This window comes from Cricetulus griseus, chromosome 5 (assembly GCF_003668045.3).
Source record: "Cricetulus griseus strain 17A/GY chromosome 5, alternate assembly CriGri-PICRH-1.0, whole genome shotgun sequence".
In the NCBI taxonomy this organism is placed as follows: domain Eukaryota; kingdom Metazoa; phylum Chordata; class Mammalia; order Rodentia; family Cricetidae; genus Cricetulus; species Cricetulus griseus.
This window is the reverse complement of record NC_048598.1, coordinates 192,905,679-192,924,057: the sequence shown is the minus strand read 5'-3', so window position 1 is coordinate 192,924,057 and position 18,379 is coordinate 192,905,679. Positions and strand designations below refer to the sequence as shown.

The 18,379-nt window shown below is 39.0% G+C and overlaps 1 protein-coding gene across 1 annotated transcript in view; it reads left to right on the top strand.

Annotated features, from left to right (window-relative positions):
- Positions 1-618: 618 nt before the first annotated feature.
- The window catches only part of LOC100770292 (ATP-binding cassette sub-family B member 5), a 79,941-nt gene continuing 62,180 nt past the window's right edge, over positions 619-18,379 (top strand). The window contains exons 1-6 of the mRNA XM_027416418.2: positions 619-671; positions 5,183-5,240; positions 9,806-9,956; positions 12,524-12,578; positions 16,736-16,927; positions 17,042-17,213. Coding sequence (XP_027272219.1) covers positions 619-671; positions 5,183-5,240; positions 9,806-9,956; positions 12,524-12,578; positions 16,736-16,927; positions 17,042-17,213 — 681 coding nt within the window. The remainder of the gene's footprint in view (positions 672-5,182; positions 5,241-9,805; positions 9,957-12,523; positions 12,579-16,735; positions 16,928-17,041; positions 17,214-18,379) is intronic.

Genomic DNA, 18,379 nt, shown 5'->3' with positions numbered 1-18,379 from the left:
ACCAACCAAAGGAAGAATTATGCTGTGCTTAATGCAGGTCTAATGATGACTACGTTTTCAAAATATTCTAGTTTTTGTTACTATAAATCTACCTATGGTGATATCTAACTTAGTAATTGGCAAATATCTAACTTAGTAATTGGCAAAACATAAAATTACTCCCTTAGACTGTTGGATATCAAAAAGTTTTACAGAGAACCCTAAATATCGGGTCACTTCAAGTTTTCCCCAGCTAAAATCAAATCAGTGGCAGAGTGGGAATGAATCCAATATTTGGACAATAGTACACTTTTCCATTTTTACTTTCTTTGTTTCATTCCAGTTCTAAAATTTCCATTAAGTGCAACTCTCAGTTAAGAATGAGGTGAAGGAGTCACAAATTCAATGACAAAACATAAGATCAACTGTCTAAGCAGAAGCTTCATACAAAAGGGAAGGCTAGGCAGTGTGAATTTTGGCAGTGTGAATTTTGGCAGTGTGAATTTTGGCAGCTTGCTTTTGCAGACTGTTAAAGATGTGGAATGCTGTTGTATGCCAATCAAGTGAAAAAGTTCACCTACTCACGTTATTATTAAAATTATTACTATTTTATTTCAGAAGAACCAAATTATAAATAATATGGAATATTCTGAAAGAGCAGAAGGGATGCAAGAAAGTAATCAGAGACATGGGTAAGCTTCTACTACATTCTACAATTTTTCCCAAAATTTCAAACATACATTATCCCTTTCACAGCTGACACCAAAAGAAGTTTTCTGTTTCAAAGTTAACCCTGTCTGCATTTTGGTGTTTTTTAATATAATTGTTACACCACTGTTACAGTTGTTATTACAACTGCTTCCACATTGGTTTCACGACAGGAATTGTTGATTTAGGACTTCAGATAGCACCTCTTTTGAATTCCTTGTGGTAGAATATACAGTACAGCAAAGGAAAGATGGCTGCATAATTTCATTTCAGCATTGATGGACCCTTGATACATTCATTTTCACTAAATAGATATCTATGTGCCTATATACGGTGTACTGTTTTCTATACCCAGAATGTGTTTGTGTAGAAATTCAAAATAGAAAGTTTTAAGCCCTATTTTCACTTTTGTCATATCTACAGCTTATATTTGGATACATATTCTGTATAACTGGAGAGCAACTCCCTAGCTCCCACCATTTTAGTAATTTCAAGCATTCAGCACTCCATCAGCACCTACCCTACCCAGACTACTCAATCACAATGAGTGTAACTTTTATCTCACATAAAAATGAGACCATGCAATATTTGTCTTTCTGTGCTTTTTTATTTGGTGTAGTACCCTCTAAATTCATACAAGTTTTCATATATGATATAATTCTTTTAAATACTGAGAGAGATGGCACGTGTCTGTCCTCTTAATACTAGGAAGTCTGAGGTAGGAGGATCTGGAGGCCAGCCTGGGCTACAAAGTGAACTTCTATCTCAGAGAGAGAGAGAGAGAGAGAGAGAGAGAGAGAGAGAGAGATGATTTAGTGTGTACTGCTCTTTCAGAGGACCCAAGTTGGGTTTCCAGCTATGTGGATAGCATAGTTCACAACTGCCTGTACTCTGTAATACACTCACACACATATAAAAACTAAAATTTTAAATTTTTTTAAAAAATAAAGAAATAAGGAATAGAATGTTGGTTTAGCAGTTAAGGACATTTACTGTTCTTGCAGAGGAGCCAGGTTTGGTTTCCAGTACCCACCTGATGATTTACATATAACTCTAGTACCAAGGAATCTGATGTTCTTTTCTGACCTGTATGGGCCCAGGTACAAGTATGCAGGCAAGACATGCATACACATTAAATGAATCTTTGAAATATGAATAAACATAAGAGAATAAAGGCTGGCTATTATTGTGCTGTGTACCTATGCCACATATTTGTTACCTATCAATCTGCTGGTGGGTATTTTGGTCTTTACTAGTATGAATACTCATGCACTAAACATGGATGTACAGAAGACAACTCTTGAACATATTAATTATAATTCCTTTCAAGGCATACTCGTAGTGGGATCACTGGGTCACTTGCTTATTCTATTTTTAGTGGGGGTTTTATGTTTATTTTTATTATTTTTTAGTTATGTGTATGAGTGTGTATGTCTGTGTGTGGTGTGTGCAGGTGCCCTGTGGAGGCAAGAGACTTGGAGCTGGAGTCACACTTGGCTCTAAGTCACCCAATGTGGGTACTGGAAACAGGACTCTAGTCCTCTGAAAGAATGGTGCATGTTCCCAAACATTGATCAATCCCTCCAGGCCAGCTATTTGTAGTTTTGTAATTGTTTTGTTTTGTTTTTGAGACAGGGTCTCTCTATGTAGCCATGGGCTGTCCTGAAACTCACTATGTAGACCAGGCTGGCCTGGAACTCAGAGAGATCCACTTGTCTCTGCCTCCTAAATACTGGGATTAAAGACATGAACCACCATGCCTGGCCTTATTTAAATGCAGTTTTTTTTTTTAATGCAGTTTTTTAACAACATCCCCATACTATTTTTCACAATGGCTGAATTAATGCCTATTATTTAAAACGTAAAATATAAGTATTGGGAATATTTTGTGAGCCAAAGGAGTTGCATCACACACCCATATGCCTTTAATCTTTTGTTGTAGTCGTTATTTTCCCATCTCGTTGAGCTGCTTTATTGTAAATTGAATGTTCCTTCTTTAATTCCTATGTCATTGATGACAGCAAGAGGGAGTGATGAGGAGACAATTTTGTTTTAGAATTCATTTGAGCACTTCAGCATCACTGTGGACCAAATAAATGTTACCTTCTGCTCACATTCCATCAGCATCATGATTTTGTAGATGAAAATCCAAGCTTTGGATTCTCAGCCAAGGTCAATCCCTAGCAATGTCAACTAGAATTGTTACTTTGTGGTTCAACTCACTCACCCCTAAAATGGTCACAGCACTACTGACCTTGGGATTTTCTTATACAGCCGTAGACGGCGGAAGCGAGTAGGTCAGTTAGGGACACACAACAAACATTTGCCACCTCAGTAAAAAAAGCTAGAGAGAGGTGGCAACTTTGCTGGTTACCAGGTGTAACTAAAACTACACAGCTGACTTCATCTAGAGGTGACAAGGCAAGGGGGTGCAAGAAAACAGCCCGTGGCAAGGATTAAAGGCTGGGTTGGATGATTTTGAAAAGCCGGATTCCTGGAATGAGGGGGGAGTAGGCTCTGGCCGAAAAATATGGCATGGGTCAGTTGGCGCTCGGAACAGAAATGTAGGTGCCCTGGGCCAAATAAAATTAACTACTGAATCACTAACTTACCTCCGTTTGCAGCCAAGCAGAGAGCACGCGGGCCTGGGAGCAGACGACCTTGCTGCACCTGCACATTGATAGCCCGGTGGCAGAGCTGGAGTCAGCCTGGGGCTCCTCCTCTCACTTATGGTAGAGAGGAAACTGTCGTAAACTGGCGTAAACCCAAGTGGAGGTCAGGGAGTAGGGAATAGTCTCCCTCAAATGGAATTCATCGAGTGACAAAAGCTGAAGTCAGTCGTGCAAAACGGGCTCCAGTTTCAAAGCACTGCGGTTTTGTTTGTTTGCTTGCTTGCTTGCTTGTTTGTTTCGTCTATCCTTCTCCCGAACGCTGGCCTGCACATAAATTAACCATTAACCCGAGGCAGGAAAAGGGACTCAGAAATTCATCAGTGACAAAAATTGCACAGTCTGTCATCCATGCAAACCGACAGAAGAGTACATTTCAAAGCTGGAGCAAAGACGTGGGAGGGCACCTTTGCAAAGACTTACACCGTTCGCATCTTTCAATGTGTTACGTATTTCAGAGTTGTGCGTGTTTGATAGGAAGTCAATGGACAAAAGTCACATGTTTCACTCTCTTGGGTGTCCTCCAAATGTGAGCTAAGATAATTTTCGAAGGAACGACGAAATTCAGAGTACCCCACGCAATGCACCTAACAGAATTCAGTTGCTGTGCATTGTATTAGAGAAGGCTGGACTGTTTTTTTTTTTTTTTTTTTTTTTTTTTTTTGCCACTTCATGCTTAGTAGGATGCTACTGTTGTGAAGGAAACAAGGATAAGCCGTAGTGAGAGTGTGAAGCAGCACGGGAAGACTCCTCCCGTGCTGTTGGTGGGAAAGTACTGGAAACTACACAGCCTTCCTCAAAACTTAAAAACAGGGCCAGCGATGTGGTTGGTGGGGTAAACTGCTTGCTGAACAAGAAGGGTGCCCTCAGTTCAATCGCTGGATCCAACAGTGGAAGGAAGGAACTGTCCTCTATCCATGAGCTGTGGCACACACACACGCACGCACGCATGCACGCACGCGCACGCACACGCACACGCACACACGCACACACACACACACGCACACACATTAAATAAATAAAATACCTTTTAATTAAAAAACATAATTGGTGTATGATTTAGCAACTCTATTTCTGAGCAGGCACCCAAAAATATTGAAAGCAGGGTATATATATTCATAGTCACAGAAGCATTGGTAGCAATGGCCAAAGCATAGAAGAAATCCTAGTGTGTGCTGACTGATTCGAAAAGGTAACAGGACATGGAGTACAGTAAGGATAGTAGTCTGCCTTAAAATGAGGATGGGGAATTCTGACATGCTACAGGAAACTCAAAGCTTGTGTGACTAAATCCCATATGAGCCTTGGAGACCTCACGCCAATCACAAAAGGGACCGTCTTGTATGATTTCACTTGGATGAGACTCCTAGGGTTGTCAGGTTCTTAGCCACAACAAGAAGCAGAATGGTGGCTGAGGGAATAGACAAGGAAATATGTTCAAGAGACACAGGGAATCAGTATTGCAGAATGAAAAAAGAGTTCTGTGGGTTGTGTGAAGGATGCATTTGGTGCCCTCATTGTCATTTAAGATGGTTACAACAATGTCATCTGCTATGAATATTTTAACAAAATTTAAACATTTTCACTCCAGATGCATGGATTCATTTCTATAAGGAGAGCCACTGCCAAATTCCAAAGCCACTACCAATGGCTTTTCTTTAAAAAAAATTTGCACTCCCCGTCAATAACTCTGCTTTTGAAATTTAATAAATTTATATAAATTTACTGCCAAAGGCAATTTTTCACACTTAGGCAAAATGTTAATTGGACAATTTTAAAAATTATGTTCATACTCTACCTTTTCTGTTTTCACATTTGTTTTGCAGAGCTCTGCAAGAACAACTACCAAAAACAGGAAACCAAGCTGTTGGACCTATTGAGATAGTAAGTAAAACCAGAATGCAAGCGTGTGCATTAGAAATTGTGGGAATTGACAATAGCATATGGGATGCTTATATTTGTTTGGTAGTTTACAACCTCTGTGTGAAAAAAAAATGGGAAACTAGAAAGATATTCATCATAGTGAATGTCATAGACAGTGTTCCATTGCTGTAAAGAGACACCATGAGCAAGGCAACTCTTAAAAAAGAAAATATTTAACTGGGGGCTTGCTGACAGTTTCAAAGGGTTAGTTCATTTTCTTCATGGGAGGGAGTATAACAACAGGGAGCATAGCAGCAGGCAGGCATGGTGCTGGAGAAGTGGTTGAGACCTACATCCTGATCCACAGGCAGAGAGAGAAGAGACACTGGGCCTGGTGTGGGCTTTTGAAGCCTCACCCCTAGTCACACACACACACACACACACACACACACACACACACACACACACACACAACAAGGCCTCACCTCCTAATCCTCCTAATCCTTCTAATCCTTTTAAACAGTTCTATTCCCTGGTGATTAAACATTCAAATAAATGAGTCTGTGGGGGGCCACTCTTACTCAAACCACCAAAGTGATCTTCCAAAACAACAAAATTAAAAACATCTCAAAGCTCCACAATAAGAGATAAGAAAAACATGCAGTACCTACATAGCTTTTGAGCAGCATAAAGTTCTGGATGTGATGAGGTAAATGCTACCAGAGATTGTTCAACAACACGGATGCTTCCTCATGACATTTGCTATGTTTACATTGGGGAAAGTTCCAATATATATGCATTAATGTACGATGCTAGTATACAAATCCTTTTTTCAAGTAACCTCTTTTTAACTCTTTTATTCTTTGAGAATATCATATATGCATGTAAGAAATTTTGTTCAAATCAACCTCCAATTCCCTCCAATCCACTGAGTCCACTTGGTGTTACCAGTAGGTGTATAGATATAGGGCCAGCTATTGGAGCATGGGTAGCCTCTTAGGGACATCATCCCTAAAGACAACTAACTCTCATTCCCAGAAGCCATCGATTGCCAATGGTTCCTGTTAGGGATGGGACTTCATGAATCTCTCCTGAATCTATGCTGGGATTTTGTCTGGTTTGATCCTGTACAGGTTTTATGCATGCTGTCCCAAAAACTATGAGTTAATGGGTTCCGTAGGCATTGTTATATCTGTAAAATACTTCCCTCTTGATGTTTCATACTATATTCTTTTAGAGATTTTCTACTTCCTCTTCCACCATGATCCCTGAGCCTTGGAAGGAGGGAGTATAATATAGGTGTCCTACTTAGAGCTAAGCACTCCACAGTCTCTTCTTCCATCATATTGACCAGTGATGGTTTGCTGTATTACCATATACTTTAAAAAGAAGGTTCTCTAATGACAGTTGAGAAATGCACTAATCTATAGGTATAAATATAGAGCTTGGGGGCAATTTGATACTATATCCATTGTCAGAACTACACTATTAGGTTCTCCCCTAGAGTCATATCCATTGTCAGAATTACACTATTAGGTTCTCCCCTAGAGTCTGCAAACTATCAAGCCATTGGATTTTTGCCCAGTTGACAATACCAGGCATGAATTATACCCTGTGGAATAGGCCTTAAATCCAATCAGAAAGTGACTGGTTATGCCCATGATGTTTGTACCATTAATGCACCATCAGACATATCATGCCAAGCCAGTTGTTATTCTAGTTCACAGGGTTTACATTTGGGTGAGATTGTTGATTAATCCCCCCAGTAGCTAGAATAGTACCTTCTAGCACTATGAAAGCTAATCAAAAGTGATGCAGCTTTCAATGGAGCAGAAAGCATTAAGTGGGGTGGAGGGATGAGAGGGCAGAGTAGAAGAAAAAATACTGAGAATGAATAAATAGCATTAAAACTTTTGAAAACACCATATGGACACCTACTATTGTAGAAGCTTTTATATGTGTGTGTACGTGTGTACGTGTGTGTGTGTGTGTGTGTGTGTGTGTGTGTGTGTGTGTGTGTAAAATGTGTATATGTGAGTACACACACATGCATATATATCATACACACATACATATATATGCATATAATATATATATATATATATATATATATATAGAGAGAGAGAGAGAGAGAGAGAGTGATTTTAAATGGAATTACCCTACAATAGACAGACAGTGCCTCCCTGGGGTGGCATAGGCTATCAAATAAAAAGCTCAGTGCCTGGAATTTGGTGACTCTTTTCATGTTGTTGGTCATTGGGGTCCCATAAACCTCCCCCAAACACTACAGGATGTTGCCATTGCTTTTAGTTTCCCTCCAGAACTTGATACTAAAATCCTATTGCTAAATTCCACATAACTTGTAAGTTATAGGACACAGATACGTGTGTTTCAATGCTTGGCCCATTAGGAGGTGTAGCCTTGTTGGAGTAGGTGTGGCTTTGTTGGAAGAAGTGTGTCACTGTGAGGGTAGGCTTTGAGGTCTCGTATATGCTCAAGCCACAACCAGTATGACAATCTCCTACTTTCAGATCAAAATGTAGAACTCTCAGCTCCTTTTCCAACACCATGTCTCCCTGCATGCCACCCATGCTTCCTGCCATGATGATAATGGACTAAACCACTGAAACTGTAAGCCAGCCCCAGTTAAATGTTTTCTTTTATAACAATTGCTCTGGTCATGGTGTCCCTTCACAGCAATACAACCCAAACTAAGACAGCTGTCATGCATATCCTCTTAGAAATCTACCCCACCCCCCCAACACTAATCTCTTTGCTTAGTTGTCAGTGATATAGCAACTGTTGTAGCTCGGTTTCTGACTATGTGATAAACATCATGACCAAAAACAACTTGGAAAGAAAAGGGTTTATTTTAATCTACATGTAAGTTCATCAATAAGGGAAGCCAAGGGAGGAGTTCAAGGCAGAAGCTTGAAATAGAAACCAGGAAGGAACTTTGCTTACTGATTTGTTCTCAGACTCATGTTCAGATAACTTATTTAATAGGCCAGGACAGCTGCCTACGGATGGTAGTACCCACAGTTGACTGGGCCCATCAACATTAATTGTAAATCAAACAAACACTCCACAGGCATGCCTGCAGAACATTCTGATGGAGGCAATTTTCAGTTGAGGTTTCCTCTTCCTAGGTGTGTCAAGTTGACAACTAAAATTATATGTCACATGAAACACACATGAAACAACTTCTGACTATTCAAAAGTTAAAAACCTAGGAAGTATGAAAACGTGCATAACTTTATTAAGAAGACAACAAACCTCCAAACACTTGCACATGTGGACATTAATGGGTTTAATAGTGTGATATGTGTGTTTATACATGAGTGTGCATGTGTGGGTGTTGTGTATATGTGTAACGATAATAATTATAGAAGATATTATGAATTCAAGAGGGACTTGGGGTGACATGGAATGACTTGGAGAGGGGAGAGGAAGGGAAAAAATTATGTAAATGAAATGTATTCATATATGAAGTTCTCAAAATATTTAATCTAAAAAATAAGATAGCACACTATGCAGGTGAAAGCAAACACATATTTATCATATGCAGTGCTGAAAAAATACTATGTTGGTTTCTTCATAATTACTACTGAGCTATTGCAATGAGTGAACAAACAATACAGTTTTCATGCACATAATAGGCACTAAGCCTGCCTGGTGCTATTCATATCTAATGCAGTACAGCATACTTTACATTCTAATCCTCCTCTCTCATCATGATTTAAAAAAATGGCACAAGTGTCATTTATGGTTTGGTTTTCGATTGGCATTGTGGGGAATTGTTACAAGACAGAGCATCCAATGCTTGACTTTCAGGCATTCCATCTACTACAGACATCCCTGAATGTCATCATTGTTTGGGGCAAATTTAATATATAAAAAAAACGTTAAAAAAATCACAAATATAACTCAGCACACTTTTACCAACAGGATGTTTACAGTTAGTGATGGCAGTGCAACAATACTGATGATTGAAAATTTGCAGATTGTCTTTTCATCAAGTCCTTTATAATAATCCATTCCAAAAGAAGCTTCAGAATCATGCCCACATATGTTTTCATATATTTTGTATTGTTTGGTCTGATTTGTTTTTCAGCCCCTCCTCAAACCTTGATGTGAATCTTTAAGAGCTAAGACTGGGTGCCTGTTTGTTTGCTTTTTACTGTATAGATAAAGGCATGCCCTTGTTTTGTGGTTGATTTAATCTCATAATCAGTTGATTAGGTAACATTTGCTTCATGGAAAGAGCTGTAAGGTAATGTGGGAATTACCAATATGGAGTCAGGTAAAAATACAAGGGAATTTAATAGGGAAAAGCCTCACTTACAGAGGGACCCAGCCAGCCGGCGGGGCAGCAGTAAGTACAGCAAGCTGAAGATGAAAGCGAAAGCAGGGCACCTTGTGAACATCCCTCACCCTTAAACCTTCCCTACCACACCCTCGCAGGTGTGGTCAGGCACACCTATAGCCAGCCCCTAAGCAGGCATGGCTACAGCATCCCCTACAGTAAGGTGGTAGTTTTGCTTGAGTTTTACAACAGTAATTATTTCCAACTCTTGTTTTCTCAGTTCCGCTTTGCTGATAGTCTGGACATTGCCCTCATGACCCTGGGAATACTAGCATCCTTGGTAAATGGAGCCACTGTTCCTTTAATGTCTCTGGTTTTAGGAGAAATAACTGATCATTTTACTAATGAATGCCTACTCCAAACTAACAGAAGTAAGTGCAAGATCTTTCTGTATTACTGGGGAATCAAATACCTTAAATAAAGTTAATCAGACATTGATCCTACAGATCATTATAAAACTATTTATATAATATGCACTTAAGCCTAGGTTACTTGGCACTAAATAATCAAAGTCTGTCATAGAGCTCGTCAGAAAAATCACCAATAAGATGTGTGTCTGCAAAGATAGATAAGGGCAGTAGAAAGAAAGACAAGAAGGAAAAGAGAGGGTAAGAGGAAGTGGGGGCAGAAAAGGGCAAAAGGGAAAGAAAGAGAGAGGGGAGGAAGACAAGAAGAGATGGAGGGAAAAAGGGGGAGATGAGGAGGAAGGAACTGGTTCACAGGACTATGGACACATTCACTTACAGACACATGTCTGAAAACACACACATACATACACACACACACACACACAATGTGTATGCAAAAATGAGGGGACCCTGCAGGTGTTCAGTCAGTGAAGTGGACCTGCTAAGTGACAAGAATGAAAACTCAGTTCAGATTGACTTCATCAGCCTGGATCAGACTTCAGGGAGTCTAATTCCAGGCTGTTCACTGTCAGCATATTTAAAACACAGTACAATCTGGGGAAAAGTTTCCAGGCAACAATAAGTACCATTCCAGGTTTCCGGTCAACAATCATTCCAATTCCAAATGCACAATAAAGTTTAGGTGTGGCTAATTAGAAACTCCTTTACAAAGTAAATGTGACCAAGAGGGTGGGCTCTATAGGTAAAGATAAGGAGCACTATAGGGAATGGGTGTGGTGGTGTGCACAGCAAACCAAAAATGCTTACCTCATGGTGGGTAAGAGGCAAGGAGAGCAGAGAGCAAGCCTGTGACACCTCTTCCTTCGGCTTTTGTCACACCCCGGCATCTGTAGGATAACACTGCTGCCTACGTCTGGGGCTAGGCTTCCCCTTCCGTTGTCCCATCTGACAATTGTCCCAGAAAATGCCCTCACAGACTCACACTGTGTGTTTTTCTAGTTTTCCCAGCATTTCTCAGTCTATTCAAGGTGATAATCGTGATTAACCATCACCACGGTGAACATAAGAGCAGTTTGGATTTAGATAACTTTTGGGGGATATTATTGTTATATTGCATATTACTAAAGAGATGTTTGGGGGCTGGGTAGGTAGTTTAGTGGTTAAGAGCACTTGCTGCTTTTGCAGAGGATGTGGGTTTAGTTCCCAGCACAACACAGTTTCAGGGGAATCTGATGCCTTCTTCTGACTTCCATGGGTACCTGACTTGTAAGTGGAACACGTACATGCAGGCAATACATTCACACACATAAAATAAAAATAAATGTTTAAAGAGGAGTAAGAATATAAGGGGTAGTCTTTCAACATTTTAAAGATTGCTTTGCAATTACTAATGTTAATTTCTGGAGAATAATAAAGGAGGGCTATTTATTTGCCCCAAACAAAATGAAAATAGTAACTGACATTGTTTGTCCATTCCCTTTTGTGCAGACATTAAACTTTGACTTAGACTACTTCTATTAATTAGAATCTCAAAATTGAGATTACACAATTTCTATGTCAATGTGATACCATTTTAAGGCAGTGATGATTATCTTTAGGAGCTGGGTTAAATTTCATTTAATATCTCCATTAAGATTTATTACCTTCACTCCTTCAATAGCAATTATAATTTTTTGAAATCAGTTAAAATTATGTATCAGGATTCCATAAATGGAATGATGGGGAATGACTATTCATATATAAATAAATTCAGACATTATTATATGGGATATAACAGATGAAGAACATCTAAGTTTGCAGTTCTTCCCAAATGTTTATTATAGAGGTGTATGAAAGAAAAATCGTAACATAGGGTACTGACTACGGTTTTGTGTGGTTGGCTAAAGATTTTTTTCTAGAAAATACACACAAAAAATGGCATTGAAATGTTTGGGTTTGGGGGGGCAGGTATTGGTTTTTTGGTTTGGTTTTGGCTTTTTGAAGACAGAGTTTCTCTGCATAGCCCTGGCTATCCAAGAACTCACTATATAGACCAGACTGGCCTCAAACTCACAGAGATCTGCCTGCCTCTGCCTCCCGAGTGCTGGGATTAAAGGTGTGTTCCACCACCTCCAGAGTGTTTGAAACAGTTTTATTATGTGGTTCTCTTATATTTGTATCCATTCTTTGCCCAGACAACTTTTAGAACTTCCCCGTGGACTTGCATTTCTTGAACTTTCTAAATCTCTGGGACATGTTGAATTTAAATCTAAAAAGCATAATCTTGGGCAGAAAATGGGCTGCTGCTGCTGTAACTCTCCCAGCTGTCAGCTAACTCTTAAAGGTGTCCTAGAGAACTCTTTTTGTGAACTACACAGTCAGTGTTATCTCTTGTTTTTCACTTTGGGAAATATTTCTTGAGAGAAGAGATAGTTCTTGTAGCAAAGGATTATGAAACCACATTTCCATTTTCTATAAAAGCAACCAAGCAAACAAAAGTCATGTATTTGGTTTGGAGGGATACTTATGAAACACTATGGCTAATTATTAAATAATTTCCTTTATAATTAAAAAAGACAACTTTTTTACAGCGAACTATCAGAACTGTTCAGATTCTCCAGAGAAGCTCAATGAAGATATCATTAGGTAAGTCCAAATGAAGAATTAAGTCCCTGATTCTTGCATGCTGCTATATCCAATACCTACTAGGAAAAAAAACTGGAAACCTTAATTATTTATATTATTTATATTATATGGTTAAAGTAAACATGCTTTTTCTTTCATTCCATATAATTCCCCATCTATTTAAAAGGCATGATTCTGGGGAGATGGCTCCTTCAGTAAGGTGTTTGGTGTGCAAGCGTGAGGAACTAAATTCAAATCCCCACCACCCTTGATAAAGCCAGGCACTGGGGAGAGGGAGACAGACAGATCCCTGGAACTCACTAACAAGACACTTTTTAGTTGAGTCAGCAAGCTCCTAGTTCAGCAAAAGACCCTGTCTCAAAAAGTAAGATGGAGTGCAATGGAAGAAAACAACTAATGTTGACCTTTGGCCTTTGTATGTGAAGGCACACATGTGTGTGAACATATACATAAATTTACACATACAAAAGAATGAAAAAATAAAAAGTATGTAGTTATATTCTCTGAGTTTTATTTGGCAAAATTGTCACCAAGAGAAAAGCTGTGAGAATCTATGATTTTTATGCCAGTTTTGACCCTAGAACCAAAATACATCTCTCAAAGAGTAAAGGATTTGTTTTCCCTCAACTCAAAATAATCTTTTCAACCATTATAGAAAAATTCGATTTAAATTTTCAAATTTAAAAGATGAACTAACAAGAGAATTTATTGGAAGAGCTTAGTACGTGTAAGGCCCTGGGTTTGATGCTCAGCATCACCAAAACAAAAAAACAAAGGAAGGCGCTACTATGGAAGTAAAGAAGGAAGATGACATAAGTGAATACAGTGAAGCAAGTAATTCTTAAAATTTTAACAAAAATAAAGTTTGAGACTAAGTTGTATTTAGATTAATAATCACAACCCCTGAATAATAAAAAATCATAAAGGCATTGTTTTGTAAATTATGAGAAAAATAGTAGGCTTGACTTTATTGACCACTACATGCTGAGTTAAAACATTTCTTCTTTACTGGGTTTCTTCACTAGATTTCTATACTTTCACACTAAAATTTTCAAGCCTTCGAATAGACCAGAGTGACACCTAGTATTTTCTTCTGGGCCTTGACTGTTCATTTATTTGCTGTTTAAAACAGTCAGTACAACTGGGACTTAGAACTCTCCCTGTAGCTAAGTCAGCTTTGAGCTCATGGTCTTCCTACTTTAACCTCCATCCAAGGGTAAAGTTCCAAGAATGTGCCACCATGAACTGTCGATATGGTAGGCACAGCCACCTGTGTCTACAGACACGAGTCGATTGAAGTTAAATAAAATTCTAAATTCACGTCCTCAGTCTCCTTCACTTTTTATGGACTCAGTGGGTACATCTGCCTGTGGATACACCTGTTAACTGATGTTCTGTGACATACATGATTTTTTTTAAAACTGTGACACTCTCATATGATTGAGCTGAAAGAGCTCTTTATAAATTCTGGGTGCATGTTCTTTCTCAGATTTGACAGACAACGTTTTCTCCCACAGTTTTCTCAAAGGCTTCTTTTGAAGCACAGAAGTTTTACATTTTGAGGGATTTCAATTTATCGAGTTGTGTTTTACGGATTGTGCTTTTGGATTTAAGAACTCTTTGAGCAAACCAGAGTTACTGTTGGTTTCTTTTATTTTCCTGGAAGCTTTCATGGCTTAGCCCTTACCTGTCGGCCTGTGGTCCGTTTTGAGTTAATTAGCGACTAAGGAAAGGTCTAACCTCAGCTTTCTCACATGTTGTCCCAGAACATTTAAAGACAAGGCTGTACTTTGTCAACCACACAGCTTGCTACTTTTGCTCAAAACCAACCATCTGTCACTGTAAAGATTAATTGCTAGCCCCTGAAATTTTGTAATTATCGATACATCTGCCTTTACACAAGCACCAGACTGTTTTCTTCTTTACTATAGTATCTGTTTTAGTTAACAAATTAATAAAATCAGAAATTAAGCTCCAGAACAATTTCCTTTTCTAAATTGTCCTGGCTATTTTGAGTCCTATACACTCCTACATACATTTTAGGATGTCTTTGTCAGTTTTTTAAAGGAAGCTATTAGCATTTTTGTTTATTTTTTGACACAGGATCTGTCTGACTATGTATCCCTGACCAGCATAGAAATCTCTGTGTACACTAGGCTAGCCTGAACTCACAGAAGTCCACCGCCTATGCTTCCTGATGGGATTAAAGGCATGTACCACCATTCCACTTGATGCCACTTCAGTTTAATGCTTGGGATTGGTCATAAACAGCAAAGACGTAAACAGAAGCACAAAAATGAGGCCATCAGGATGACAGGGTTTTGTTCGGAGAGCTGAACATAAGATGGCAAAGTAAACTTTCTAATCCTCAGTTGGGAATGTTGCATCAAACAAACAATTATTTCACTTTGGAGATAAAAACAAAGTTTAGTACTAGACAAATCTGTATTTAAATCCTTGACGAGCACCATTATTATTTTATTCTTTAGTTTTATCAAGTGTTTCACTCCCTTGAGTTCCAACCACTTCTCTACTTTCTTTGAAGGCTTTCTCTCCAGGCCAGATACCACCTGCCTGTAGAATTCCTGAATTCAGTCCTTGTCCCTCTTTTCTTGACCCACATTTTAATATTTTGTCTCCCAGAGTGGTTTCACTCGGCCTGTTTGTTGGGATTCTGCATGGAAGCTCTGGCTTTCAAAATTTTATCTCCATCCTAGTTCCTTCTCTAGCCCTTTAGTCTTCAGACTCCCATTTTAGTACATTTAATATGTCCAAACCAGAACTCTTGATAATGTCTGAAAATCTATCATATTCCTAGTCCCCATGTCTGTGAATGGCACTCAACTGACCACACTACTCAACTAAAGGCCAGGAAATCATCTTTGGTGTCTCCCCTCTTTCATGCCTTGTATCCTGGTCTATTGTCAACTCTGTTTGGAAGAGTTGTATATTAAACAAAGGGTATAGTATTTCATTGTTTAAACACAAAATATGAAGCACTGAGAATCAAAACACCTGTGTCATAGTAAAGGGGTCACCAGGGTCGACCTGGTGCTTCACAGAGAGTGCTACAGATGAGACTCCCATGTAAAGAGGGCATTACCATGAGGCCCCCATACAAGAGCTTTTCAGATTCTCCTTCCCTGTTAGGAATATGAGGGTCACTGAGCTCAAGGATGGATGTACAGGCTGACAATCAATAAGCAGGACATATTTCTCAAGGAATATCTGAAAAGACACCATGACCATGGCAACTCTTATAAAGGAAAAACATTTAATTGGGACTTACTTACATTTTCAGAGGCTTAGTACATTATTATAATGGTGGTACATGGTGGCATGCAGTCAAACATGGTGCTGGAGAAGGAGCTGAGAGTCCTACACCTTGACCCACAGTCAACAGGAAGTGGACTGAGATGCTGGGCATAGCTTAAGCATACATGAGAACTCAAAGCCTGCCTCCACAGTGACACATTTCCTCCCTTCCTCCAGCAAGGTCATACTTACTCCAACGAAACGAAACGACACCTCCTAATAGTACCACTCCCTATGAGTTTATGGGGGTCAATTACATTCAAACCACCACAGGTGTGAACATTCCTTTCAACTCTTCTGTATTATTATGATCACTAAAATGACTACCCACAGAATTTAACTTTTGTATATATTACCTTAACATAAGATCCTTACAGAGAATTTTAGAATGAGTGATATATATGTACACACACACACACACACACACACACACACACACACACACGAGCACACACACACACCCTGTCAGTTGTTTGTGAAATAGTGACATTTTCTTCCCCTCCTATTTCATTTGCACCTAGCTTAATTGCCTCAATGTAACTTCTCCACCTGAAAGTATTATAAATACTGAAAGGAGATAGAAGAAACATGCTTTAAAGTACTAATTTCTACTAATAATGTCAAAAATATGCTCTAAATGTTATAAAGAGAAACTTAGAATACTATTCAATGTTCATTCTGTTATTATTGGTGTTTTAGTTATTTTCTAGGTTCCAGAATAAATTTTACCATGTATTAGATTTCTTTTCTATTTTTGGTAGTTGTTGATGGTTTTTGTTTTGTTTGTCTTATCACAGGGAAAAGCTGTGCTTCTGCCTAATGTTCCAATCATCTTCCCTCAGGTTGACTCTGTATTATGTTGGGATAGGAGCCTCTGCCCTCGTTTTTGGCTACATACAGATTTCCTTCTGGGTCATAACCGCTGCCCGGCAAACCACGAGAATTCGAAAACAGTTTTTTCATTCAATTTTGGCACAAGACATCAGCTGGTTTGATGGCAGTGACATTTGTGAACTTAACACTCGTATGGCTGGGTAAGGAAAGTAGTAAGTAGTGTGTAGACTTGGTGTGTGTTTGTGTGTGTGTGTGTGTGTGTGTGTGTGTGTGTGTGTGTGTGTAACTGAACCATTGGAACTTCTCTGTTTCAGTGACATCAACAAAATCTGCGATGGTATTGGAGATAAGATCGCTCTGCTGTTTCAGAACATGTCTGGATTTTCCATTGGCCTGGTGATGAGCTTGATAAAGAGCTGGAAACTCTCCCTGGTGGTTCTGTCCACATCTCCTCTCATAATAGCTTCATCAGCAGTATGCTCCAGGGTAAGCAAGCTAGGCTGGGTCCTGGCAGCAGCAGAATGAACACAATATCTAACCAATCTTCAATACAGAGAGAGGTGTTTCTGTTTATTCTGCATGTCCCAGAGCATAAGAGAGATTATCAACCTCTGATCTTTTAACAAGTAATCACCTCTAAATCTCTATATCTTCAAATTAGATGGCTAAGATGTGATTTTCGTCAATATCTTACTAACAGGAAAAATAGCCTAGTGTTGCTTCAAAGGGTAGGTAGCACATATAGAGAATGATGGCTGCACATTGGACATTTAGTTGTTGCTGACAGAGCATTGTGTATTCTAAAACCCTCCAGTGGATGCATAGTTCATAGTAGTTCATAGAACTGGGTAGAAATGTTGTATGAAACTGTGAGCAAAGTAATCCCTTTCCTCCCCAAGTTTCTTTTGATCGTGGTTTTTCATCAAGCAATAGTAACCCCTATTAAGGCCTCAGTATTCAATTTATGCCTTCCCATGACTTTACCAGCCACTCAAACTTGCTGTACACCAAATCCACTGCAATTGCATGCATTGTACTTTGGTATTTTGGAAACAGGTAGCTTGCTATACAAGTAGACAATATCAAACTCCCAGCTTGAAATGGTATTTCTGCTGTTCCCTCTCACTAAACCGTTTAACTAATTAGGACTACAAAGGAATGGCAAATGGTTCATAATAGAGGAAGGGATACTTGTTATTTCAGATTTTTGAGAAATCAGATAATTCTACCTACTTCCATCAATAGTAATGATCTCCTTTTTCACTTTAAGTCTCACCTCCTATTGTTGAGAAATAAAGCTGAGCATACTTCAGCATGTACGAACAGTAACAGTTGTAAGACTATTTCCCATACATGTGCGAGACCAAGCTCCTCTTCCTGCCATAGTCACGTGACCTATTCCTACTGGAATCTTTTCTTTGTGCATAGGAAAAAAAATCAATTCAAATAAGGCTCACTGATTCCCAGTGTCCATAAAACAAATGTTTCTAAGGTCCTTTTCCAAGTCAAATATCCCCCATCATTCCAGTAAAACTATTCACAACTAAAAGAAGCTTTTTAAAATACAGAGAGAAAACAGTGGAGCATCACTGGTAGAAGAAAAAGTCCTATAAGGATTTAGATACTGGGGAATGAAAAGCTACTCAGGATTC